Raw genomic sequence first — 12,510 nt, 5'->3', positions numbered from 1 at the left:
ATAAGCTGTATGTCTTTGGGAGTGAACTAGAGCACCTGGTGAAAACCCACATGGGCAAGTGGAGAACATGCAGGTTCCACAGGAAGTCAAAAGAGGGTCCTGGGTTTGTGAGGCAGTAGTGTTGACTACCACTTCATTATGCCTCCCTATCCAGCACTGAACCAGTTATCCTGATTCTGCTCTAGTGTTAAAACCAGAGAAAAGGGATTGTTTAAATTGTTCTTAAGCTAAATAAATTAGATTGTGCTCTAGATGTTCACTTGAGCTCTACATTAGGCAAATCTACACTTTACTATATTTTGTCTTCAAAGGTTTTCTTGAGTTGAACAGAAAGGATTGAAGTTTGTTTCAGAAAATAATCTAATTGAGACTTGGCACTTAGGCAAACTAAGTTAGGCCTTTTGCCTAAGATGGACATGATCTAGATCTTCACTTTAGTAGTGTTACTTAGAACAAGAGAAGGGTATTGCTTTGTTGTGCCAATTTTTAAGTCGGATGGGGACATTTTCAGCTACAGGAAATGTACACACTTTCCAACAGCAAAAAAAACTTATCAGCAGCTAGTGGCTTTTATTTTAGTTACGTTTACAAATGGTCTAACTGGTACCCTGCACTTTTTAGTTTCCATAATTCAAAAATATCACATGAACAAAGACGACAAACACTAAGTTCATTTTCAATTTTTGGAAACAAATTCTCACATAAAAAGGCTGTGGTTCCGAGACATATTTAAGAAAATGTAACAAAAAGCAAGTGAACTGGCAGTTACTAAAAAGTACCTTTTTTAAAAAATACACACATTAAAACAAAACTGTTCATGTCATCACATCAGTCAATATTCTGCCAGATACCACAAAGCATGTAGTCTTCATTTTTCAACTTAAAATTTGATCATTTGTTATTTACTGAAAAATATCAGCTGATGAGTAATTAGGCTCTAAGCCCTTAAATCTAAATGCATTGCTACCTGATACAACGGAACCCATATTTGTGCAATAACCTTAGTTTGTTTCTCCTTTCCCTAGAGATTGTCAAATTTAACTACTTCTATAACTATTTAGCTTTTGCAAAGCCAACTCTGTTGTTCTCCCTATCAAATTCTGTGTAGTACTGCCCAATAAAGACATCTCCCAGAATCCACAGGGGCCCAGCTGGAGGAGGGATGTCAAGTCCCATGAATCCACTCAGGCAAATTGTCCTCCCTGCCTGGCTTTCCTAAAGAAAAAGAACAAATCAGAGAGAAGAAAACGTAATAGATTTTGGCAAACAAAATATTCTTATATTTTTCTCAGCTCTGTCTTTCATACAACTAACAAACATGAATTCATGTAAGTGATAGAACTTGTTTAATATACATTTAATTATGGTTAATGCTGCGGTTTTAAAGCTGTTTTTCCTAGAATCTATTTTAATGGTGTTTTTTTAAAGATCAGTCAGCTTTGGCTACGATTAACTTGAATCAGCCAGGCCATTCTGTGCTTGAGAACTACAGGAGTAGCACCCCCTTTTAAGATTTCTGTGAATCTTCTCTGATGTTTCATTTTAGGTCTGTTTTTCTTCTATCTGCTTCACTGCATGTTGGAATTGTGGCTTTATGTTCTCATTAGAAGTTCTACCCGCTATCGGAAAGTAGCTTATCCTGGCTGAGGGCGGCAGCCAGCCAGAGCTTTTACCACAAGCACAGGCTAGAATCAAGCCCAGAACCCTGGTAGAGCAAGGCAACAGAATCAACACTGCGTTGCCCCTCACTGGATGTTTTTTACCTTGGAAAAACTGTGGTTACAGAATTAATTTTCTATTGAGAGCTGGTTAACATGGACATATTTTATAAATAAATGTCAAGATGGAGTGAGACAAATGCCTCAGTTTTGATCACCTTAAAAAATAACATGTAACTGAATGAAGTAGGTCAATGTTGTCATGTTACATAGTATTGCAGTGAAAGTGGAAATGGTGTTTTGGGGCACTGTTATTTTTAGGTATAGTATCTTCAGAAAACTATATTCATTTCTTAATCAAAGAGCTCACCTTCAGGACATACTGATCTCCAGTCAGCTTATATGTCTGCCCACCCATTGTGAATGAAATGACAGGAAGAGAAGGAACTTTCTTGCAGTCAATCATGTACTGAAATAGACCAAAAGAAAATATCATTATCTGTTAGACCTTTCTAAATGATAAAATTAGCAGCTGTTATACTCACACCTTACTAACATTTATACTATACTTATGCCTGAACATACACACAAGGCCTGAGTCACTCAAACCAGTCTTAAATCTTTTTCCATACTGAGCCACTCCTGGTTTCTAGACCTTGAACTCAAGATTCCTCATCTGCTAATAGAAGTAAGCTTCTAACTATGATTCTACCCTGATAACACTGTTAAAATTTAACACAGGAAAGTCAGTCAGGAGTGTTCTGCCCTGCTCTGTTAGCACAATAAAGTTTCTTAAACACAACGGCCATTTTCACTGAGTTTTAAAGTAGCGGGTGTGAAAATCCTGAAACACAACAATCTTGCGATGTCGGGGGACCTGGGGTCCTTTGTGTGTACCTCCCCCTGGATGAGTGGGATGGCTCCAATGGCTTTCTGGAGCGCCTTCACTTCTTCAGCGGGTCCAGTAATGAGGGAGGTACCAGTGTCAACAATGGCCTCACAGCCACCCTTGCACAGAGTCAGCTGGCTACCAACACTCATCCTGTGAAGACCAAAATGTAGTAGTGGTGGTATTAGCTATGGACCTGTCCCACACTTCCACATTCTATAAAGAAGCACCTCTAAATATTAATTTAATATATAACTTCTAAGTAAAACAGCAAAGTAGTAAAAAAAAAAGTATAATACAACATTACATGCTGTTTGACACTCATCAGTTGTTTTTCTAACATTAAAACACTTTTTTTTTATCTCACTGCCATAATATTTATTATTTCACACCTTCACACCAGCCCTTTTGTGAGTGGCTTTTCTGAAAACAAATTGACCACAGAAAATGTTCACCCATCTGTCTCTTTTCTAATCTCTTGATCCGATTCAGGGTGAAGGGGGAGCCAGAGCCTATCCCAGCAAGCAATGGGTGCAGGGCGGGATACACCCTGGATGGGAAACTAGTCCATCGCAGGGCTCACACAGACACACTCACTCCAGGGCTAATTTTCCCAGAATCCCATTAAACTACCAATGTGTTCTTAGGGCTGTGGGAGGAAACTGGAGCACCCTGAGGAGACCCATGTGAACACAGGGAGAACGCACAAACTCCAAGCAGAAATCACCACAAGGCCAGCATCAAACCCTGGGCCCCAGTGTTGCAGAGCAGGAATCCTAACCAATGCGCCATTGCTACTCAAAAATGCTCATGAGGTCTTTCAATAAATATTCTGATAATTTAACTCATTATGGAGCTGTTTTAACTAAAAACTGAGGAAATATGCTCATTTTCTAGTGCTCTGACTACCCTTGAATTTGAATGTTTTATTGGTCTAAAAGACGTTAGTTTTCTGACTCTGTTATACCTCTATGGCTGACTAGCACTGAGCTGCTCATCCACTTTTGCCTAATTCAATGTAAATGTCAGCCAAGAGCTCAATGTCACTGAAGCATTTCAATTTACCCTTGGAAAACTGTAACTCTATTTAGAAACCCATCTCCAAGAACTTTATTAGGCTAACAACCATAGTTTAAGCTACACTTCATGGTCTGATCAACGTAGTAATGTGTACTATTCTGTAGTTATACTGTATACTCAAAATATAGTATAGTTTAGAAATATTTGTCAGAGTTCTTGTCAAACTCCATGTTATAGCAATTTGATTTGTACAATTTATTGTTACTTATTTTATTGACTGTAGACTGTGTTGTAGCAATAGAACACACAATATTAGACAACGTTACTTCTTTTCAAAGTTTAAGATGTATTCTAGATGTGACTTTTCTGTCATGATATCAAAACCAGACACTAACTGTAACTCCTTGCAGACAATGAAAAATGTCAAAGACAGGATTTGAAACATTATCAGCAAGTACACTTCTGTTTTCCCAGAAAAGTAGTGAAGGTTAAACCTGAACTTACCCATCCAAGTGGATCTGCCAGTAGGCCTGCCTGGTAACGTTCAGGTACTGAAAGTCCCCAGTGTAATATTTAGGGTCTGTCCCACCGAGCAGCAATTCCCCGCCTGGCTGTGTTTCAGGGTTCCTGTGAAAGCATGAGGGATCAATATTATCAGGCAGTGGCACCACTACCAAAGCTATACAAATGTTCACAAAATGTCTCCATGCCTAATTTTTTGCAGGGTGAATAAGGATACTGACTGGCACTCCACCTCACTTTTTCCTTATTCTTTTGACGATAAAAACTAAGAAATTAAAATTTCCTTTGCTTTGCCTCTTACAAAATTTTATCTCATATTATGGTTTTAAATGGTGCAGACAGGCATTTTTTCAACCTTACACCTTCACACAACATTAGGTACCACAACCACATGTATATGTAAATGTTTTAAATTCTTTTTAATGAACACTTCTGCTTTCTTTGAGAATTAGATGGACAGAAGGCCAGTAATAAACATCGTAATCTCCACTTATTGCAAAAAAAAACAAGTACATTTTACATTAGCTCGCTGTAGACATTAGTACAAATGAAGGAACAAAAAAATTAATGTAATTTAGCCATAACTCTGCGGGTTGGCACATTCCTCACCTGTTCAGGTAAAAGGAGAACACGTTCCTTTCCAGCTTTTTCTGACTCATCATGTTATCAAAGACAGGAGCTACTCCATCTACTGAGATCCTGGGATAAGCCATTCCTAGAATGCCATCAAACTTGGCAGCAATGAATGCCACTCCAGGCTGCTTTATAGCTTCACCAAACAGTTGGCGGTCCACAGATAAATCGCCAACCTGAGGAAGAAATTAAGACATGACCACTTCCGTCTGCTCTAACCTCCGTGTCTCATTCACAAAGCATTCTGGAAGGAGCAACTATACAGTAAGTACACATACAGGCACTATAAAGAACAAGACGTGCTCTAGCACTATAGGTATCTGTAATTTTAGATTAAAGATAGGAAAAATTAAAAACATAAATACTTTACCTTGCAGGTGTCTTGGCTGAGATATCCAGATAGACTGCCAGATCCATACTGAATGGCAAAGGCTGTTCCATTCTTTACATATGTGCTTGATTTGGCAGAATTGTACTTGTGGTGAAACACTTAGGGAAAGCAATGACACACGGTTAAAAAAACTGATAGTTATTTGATTTTTAAGCCAAATAAAGCGTACCACGATCTTTTCTATTTAGACATTGCTAACGAAGTAGTAACCTGTGGACTATACAGTATGTATTTTGCAGTATTACTGTATGATTGCAAACATTATCTTTTATGTTAATAATATTAATAAACTTTATTTTATATAGCACCTTTAAAGGTGGCTTCTCAAAGCGCTTTTGTTACTTTACCTATTACGAGTTTTCTATAAAATATATGCAAACGATACTATTTAGAAGCTGCCCTCTAAAAATGAGGTTGTGGACATCAAATCAAAAGAGAGAACTTTCCTTTTAACAGCAATGTGGCTGCCTAACTATCAGCTGAAATGGCATGAGTTCATGTGATTCTTTCTACAATACTGACAACCCCCCCTTGGCATTTTCACAAAGGAAAATATGAAAACATGAACAGAAACACTGCAGCTATATACTTCATATTATTAAACATTCATTATTTACTTAGGTCTGGCTGTGTCTTTTTCTGCTTATATTATCGTCTCAAAATAAAGTGAAGCAACTGTCTGTTGGGGTGGCACAGTGGCGCAGTGGTTAGCACTGCTAGTAGGTTTCCTCCAGGTGCTCCGGTTTCCTCCCACAGTCCAAAGACAGGCTAACTGACACTTGGGGAAATGCCCTGGGGTGAGTGTGTGTGCCTACGTCTGTCTGCCCTGTTAAGGACTGGCGTCCTACCCATAGTGTATCCTGCCTTGTGCCCACTGCTTGCCAGAAGAGGCTCTGGCTCCCCCACAACCCTGCACTGGACAAAGCAGTTAGGAAATGGATGGATGGAATTGCCTGTCACATTAAGAGTTCAAATGAGAGGGGCCTGCAAAATGGGAGTAAAGCAATTTTACAAGTCAGACGTACAGCATGCGATGTCGGTGAAGGAGCAGTGGATGGAAGGCACCCAGAGGTTGGACGATCCTGTGTCAAACACCACGGTGAAGAGCTGTGGCGGGGTTCCGATTCCAATTTCCCCGTAGTACTGAGCCTGTCAACACACACACAGGTGAGAACAGGAGTCAACGGCGTCATCTTCTGCAAAGAGCAAAGAGACTGTCCTGATTCTCAGAGCCACAAGCAAACAGCTGGGGTGCACTTTGCATAGTTCAGTCTTGTTATTTCTTACAGTGTCGGGAACACATATTTGCCAATTTTTCATTGTGCATATATATTGCCCGATATATATTTATAGACTCAGATGCTCATACATATCACAGAATCTTCTTTATAAACCTAGCACACTGTGTTTATTTTTCAATGGTTTTAAGCTGTTTAAAGCTGGAATCTGTAAGTTTACAGCTAAAATTTCAGATTTTGCCCTACACACTACATTAGAAAAGGCAGCCCAATTAAAAAACTTTTTTTGATGGACAGCCTTGCAAGGAAATGATGGATTGTTCCAATCCTATAAAATGAAATTTGAACGTCTGCTGAAGATTTACTGGGATGTGTTTAATAGCTAAACCATACCCGTTAATCTGCCAGCAAAAATACTATTCATCAAATTTTTATCAGCACTATAACACCTGCCTCATAATCCTCTCTGGCTCAGCCCACTAAAGACCAAGAGACTAAAGACATGGACCTCTGCTGCTAATGCAAGACCCTCTTCCTCCCTCCAGATGTTTCAGAAGGAATCTGGACTTTTACATCTTATGACTCAGCATTCATTAATTTCTTCCAGGCAGTTCACCAAGAAGTATGTCTAAAAAACACTAGTTACTGTTTACTTTACGTGGATTTACAAGTGTTATCCATTTTAAGCTTAAAATGGCCCCCAGAATTTTAGTGCCCCATTCTCCTTCCAGTGCTAACTAAGGTAATATCAAGCTGAGAAAAAAATCTTATTTGGTAAAATCATAATGTCTTACTTCGGTACCAGATTTTTCTGTACTGAGCAAATGCAGGGCAGCTCCAACAGCAGGAGACAAATCTAAAGCACGTATTCTTTTGATTAAATTTTGATGTGCATAAGTTGCAACTGTTAACGACTTGCATAGTTATTTCAGTGGTAAAAAAACCACAAGCTCCATGACAACTGGCTGTGGCGCCTGAAGCTCATGTGATTATGAGTCAGTGTGTGAGCCAATCACAGCTTTTCTTTAGCAGTTTTTAGTATCAGCTGTCTAAGCAGGTTTAAGTGGCTTAGAATTCATTTTGAAGTTTTACACAATGCAAAAGTAACTGGGCCTAGTCCAAGCTTTTGATTTTAAAACCAACATTTTAGTCAAAACATGCAGTGTCTGGTTACTTGCCAAAGTATAAATACGTTATAGGGAATGATGCTTATACAGTAAAAAAAATACAGTAAATAAAAGAGGTTTTAAAATTTGTGGGCAACATTTGATGTCAAACACAACTTAATTTCAACCTCCTCTAAAATCTATAAATATTTGAGATGTCTGTCAGATTTTATCAAAAACATTAAATGTTTAAAAACATTCAACAAGAATACAACCTTCAATTATTTTCATGATAAGAACTTCCTCAATATACCACCCCTCATCTCACATTGATAGACGAGCAGCTTTTTGCTTTTTGCTTCCAGTCATTTCTAAACCTCATGGAGCAACTGATTAAATACCATCCGAGATATTTTCTTCAACAGCAGTTAGTTGCTTTATCTAAGCACAAGTCGTCCATAGCAGCAACTAAATTTTTTTGGTTTGCAAATCCAAGATAACTTTTTTAAAAGATAAGCCACTCCGCACAAAGAAAAATGTAAAGAAAATGTCGAAAACAGACTTTAGCTTGCAACAAAAACAAATAAAACCAGTGGAGAAGTTTTGAAATATGCATGGTACAGTAGAACACAATGTACTCAAGACGTTATTAGTTTTTCTAAAAATATAAACACTAAATTGTGCAATGCTTCAGTCTGCAGGCCTGTTTAAACAGACAGATGCCTTTTAAGTAACCCGGAGCTGAGCCCTGCATGCCCCAAGTCAGGTGGTTGGAATAAAGTAGCTTACAGTACAGTAACACAGTGGCTCATCTGTCATATAACAAACTCTTGTTTCCTTGTGCTCCTGATCAACAGATTCCTAGATCCTATGATATTCCAACCAGTGGGAGTTTCATAGGAAGGGCGTTCCTGGTAACAACCAGCTGAGACACTAATTAAACAGGCTTTTAACAAACCTTGTTGCTGCTCCTGCACGCAGATTACAGGCAGTTTCTTTGGCTTCAAGAGAGGAAATATAAATACCGCTGTAGAATTCATGTCACATCTAATCATGGTGCTGTCTGGGCAGAGTTTTAATTTACGTGATAGAAGATCAAATCATTTTCCTAATACTGCTTCAATCTAAATGTTTGCTGCATTGAGCAAGCCCTTTATCAGGCAGGCGAATCAAGTTGCTCAATGACAAGTCTTCTCCAACCCTTATACTAACTTTGCATGCGTGTGTAATCTGACACAAAATGTCTAGCACAACTGTAGGAAATCATAAACACGTTTCCACTTGCGTTTCGATTAAACAGGTCAAACCTGTTGAAGTGTACATTTGCAGATTATGAGTGCATATCGTACATTTTATACTTAAGAATTCCACAAAAGGTAATTTGTAATTTTCATTGGTTGGGTCTACTGGTGTGTAATTTAAATCAGGATTCAGGCTTCACTCATACTTAATTAAACAGATTTAAGGTCAGATTTAAAATGGAAAGTATCTGATATTTGTATCACACTATTTCTTTATTAGAACATAAAAAAGTTAAAAATGAGGGGAGGCCGTTCAGATTCTTGTGCTTATGAGTATAGTAAAGACACCTGAGAATCGAAAATAAAGATATCACTCAGGTTCTACAACTGAGAAACAAAAGGAATTTTTACAAGGGCAAAGGGATTCTCACATCAAGGTAGTTTTTCAGGGTCTCTGGAGTAGGCCCAGTGCTTGCAGGAAAACCCAGGTTGTACTTCAAGGACTCCTTGTCAGCCACCAGCTCTTCGACGCTTTTACCCACATCGGACAGAGACCGTCTGATAGAGCGAAACTTCTTAAGAGGAATCCTGGGAAAAGACAAATCCCGTTAAAGCACTGAATCACCTCAGTGCTATCAAAACACTGGATGTAAAATGTGAACAACCAAAGCACTGCTTGGAAATATTCTTTCACAATCCTGCTGTGCTCTTTTACATTCATGTGTCTTCTGCTTCCCTCTTTTAAGAAAACTGCTGCTGTACACAAAGCACCTTTCTAGTACAGCTGACTCACCAAACCCCATCTGAGTGCCCAGTGTTTACCATTTGCCAGATCCTCTTTGGTTAGAAGGAAAGCCCAGAGTCTTACAGGTACAGAACCTCATCCAGAACATGCACCACTTAAATACTTCAACACCCCCGTATTTAGAATGCAGTTTGTTTTTCCTTCTTGAAGGCACAGAAAAATGCACTTTTCAGCTAACATGAGGTGTTGCAGCTTTCTGACACCCTCCTCAATGGCGGTTAGTGCTCGACCTGAATTCTCTGAAGCGAGATCAACAGCAGGAAGTCAGTTGCAACACTAATATTGAATGCACTTGAATGCATACACTTGACCAAAAGTTTTCTATAGAAGCAAAAGCTTCCTAAAATTTTAAATTTTTAATCTTTCCTCCGGAAACAAGGACTGCCACCTTCATTCACAGAAAAGCAGCACGTACTGTATACAGGAACAAACTGTTAAAAAATAGCATATTCAAAGGCTCTTCCTGAACATTTAAAAACACTGCACACCACACCAAGATCTTTTCTAATGAGTATTTTCCTTCAGTGCTTATTGATTTGAAACACTGTTCAGCTAATAGATCTTTAATTAGAAAGATACAGTGACATACTTTGACATATTCCTTATCATAAGATATCACCGTGGATTTGTATATAATTTAGTTATATTCATTTAACTGCATTGACAGCATCATTTTCAAAGAGTTTACAATAATGGTTAACTGTTGAGCAGTTTGAACCGATTCATAGCAATGAATACCAATTTCGACCCTTAGAAAACAGTTGATAATTTCTGCTGCTACTAACAGAAATTGTCACGGGAGATCAACAGAATTTAACTGGGGATAAACACTAGGAAGTGTTGTCTGCTGTTGAGGGTTTGGTAGGAGCGCAGACACCATGATCAGGTGAGTCGGGGCTTGGCTATGTCAGTCAGGTGAGAAGTTGTTGTGACAACAGTTGAAGTATTTTATTAGTAGAAATACGTACAAACATAGAGGTAAAGATGAAAAGCACAAAAAAATCAATGCCAGGTTACAAATTAGTGACGGTACTACAGCATAATAAAGCTACTGTTTTCTTACCCAGCGCAACGCAAAATTCAATACAGCGACAAAGACACTACCAACAATAGAGCACATGCAGTACTCACCGAGAACAAATATAACATAGTCACAGAAAGTACTGCGGTATCCGATATTTTGCAGCAATACTTTTCAAATTAGACGCATAGCCTACGGCAGCTCTTAAAAACGCCCTCAGCTCTATTTTGTAAAGACTAACAAAGCTGTGAAATGATTTTGCTGTGCGCTTCTCGGCCAACCGTTACTTAATTTGCATCCGATGAAAAGCGCAACAGCCCAATCCATAACAAAGGTACTGATCTATTTCTGAAGACACGGTTTCAGTAATGTGAGGATTACAGTCAATTTGAAATCAACCCGGTCACCCTCGGTAGTCCGTGATCTCATTTGGGTATTACTGGTATTATGCAACAAGATCATACCTGATCGTGTAAAAAAAAAAAAGAAAATCTTACCTGATGATAGCATCGGTGGTCCACACAAAAGCAGCCAACAGGAACAAGTACGAAAGCTTCATTTTAGTGTTGCAGCGATCAGGACATGCAGCGTATCGTTAGGCTCCCTATTATGGATATGAACAATGACCAAGCAGTTCACTCGAGTTTTTAATAACACAACACCTCCGTCAGCTGACTCCAGTGCAGAATGATCATGTGACGAGACACAGCACAACCACAGCGAAACAGACAGACAAGGCATATACTGTACTGTATGCCAGCTGAAAGGCTGACCTGCATCAGTCGCTTACTTAGTAAAAATAGTGTTTTCCCTTCACAATTTATCATGTATAAAGCTATTTATAGATTAACTATTGGGTATTCTATTGTATATCTCTCGTTAGCGGTCAGAAAATATACAAATATTGATTAAAGGAGAAAATGTGTGCCACTAAAACTGCAGTTTGCAACGTTATCAAACCACGGAGATGAGTAAATAAGAATGACCCACTTTTGTATTAAGTTTCTAGTTTATTAGAAAAATTCTGTAATTCAAAAGCATACCTGATCTAAATATTTTAATCAGGGAAATATTTTTTTTTTGTAATTGTCCAGAACTGCAAGTCATGTTTGTCAACAATGATTCTGATGACAAAGCAACATGAAGACGCCAAATGAACACATGACAGTTTAAGTACAAAACCAATTTTGCTAAGTTGTTTCTTTTTAAGTTCACTCTGCAGTTCCCCACACTTTTTTACTGTTCAAAAGTAGATTTTCAATTTAACCTGAATTAGTACTTTTACTACATCCTTTGAAATTAAGGCTATAACCCTAAACGACCCTACCCCCACCCCTGACACACACATGCATTATTAAGCACGGGAAATTTCTATTTCATTTCATGAGTGCTTGTTTAAACCTAGGATAAATGGTCATACTTTAGTGTTGAAGCTGCAAAATTACACATTATAAAAAGATAACATAAAAATATATGAAACTTTTAATTGTTTTCAATGTGTATCAGTATATTCGGACATGAATGGATTTGTACTATATTAGAAATGAACTTTATATAATTCCTTACACCTTAATTCCTTATATAGCACTTTTCTGGACACTCTACTCAAAACGCTTTACAGGTAATGGGGACTCTCCTCCTCCACCACCACCCGGATGACGCAACTGCAGGCATAGTGCGCCAGTACACTCACTGCACATTAGCTAACAGTGAGGAGGAGAACACAGCGATGGAGGCCATTAGTAGTAAGGCCAGTGGCAAATGGATAATACCCCTCCGCTTTTCAAGAAATTCCCTGGGATTTTTAATGACAACAGAGATTTAGGTTTTACATCTCATCCAGAGGACAGTGCCTTTTTACAGTATGGTGTCCCCATCACTACACTGGAGCATTAAGACCCACACAGACTGCAGGTTGAGTGCCCCCTACTGGCCCCACTAACACCTCCGCCAGCAGCCATCTTAACTTACCCAGGCAGTCTCCCC

At 38.6% G+C, this 12,510-nt stretch overlaps 1 protein-coding gene across 1 annotated transcript; it reads right to left on the bottom strand.

The window, feature by feature from the left end:
* Positions 1–553: 553 nt before the first annotated feature.
* On the bottom strand, positions 554–11,217 carry ctsd (cathepsin D). Its single transcript, XM_088935060.1, has 9 exons — positions 11,022–11,217; positions 9,130–9,286; positions 6,139–6,262; positions 5,093–5,211; positions 4,699–4,898; positions 4,072–4,194; positions 2,556–2,700; positions 2,029–2,127; positions 554–1,215 (listed from the first exon to the last, which is right to left on the bottom strand). Exons 1-9 carry the CDS (start codon positions 11,081–11,083, stop codon positions 1,054–1,056), a joined length of 1,191 nt encoding a protein of 396 aa, XP_088791186.1. The 5' UTR covers positions 11,084–11,217; the 3' UTR covers positions 554–1,053.
* Between the last annotated feature and the right edge of the window lie 1,293 nt (positions 11,218–12,510).

This window comes from Atractosteus spatula, chromosome 16 (assembly GCF_055471065.1).
Source record: "Atractosteus spatula isolate fAtrSpa1 chromosome 16, fAtrSpa1.hap1, whole genome shotgun sequence".
NCBI lineage: Eukaryota > Metazoa > Chordata > Actinopteri > Semionotiformes > Lepisosteidae > Atractosteus > Atractosteus spatula.
The sequence above is the reverse complement of the archived record's forward strand: the minus strand, read 5'-3'. Positions and strand labels throughout refer to the sequence as shown.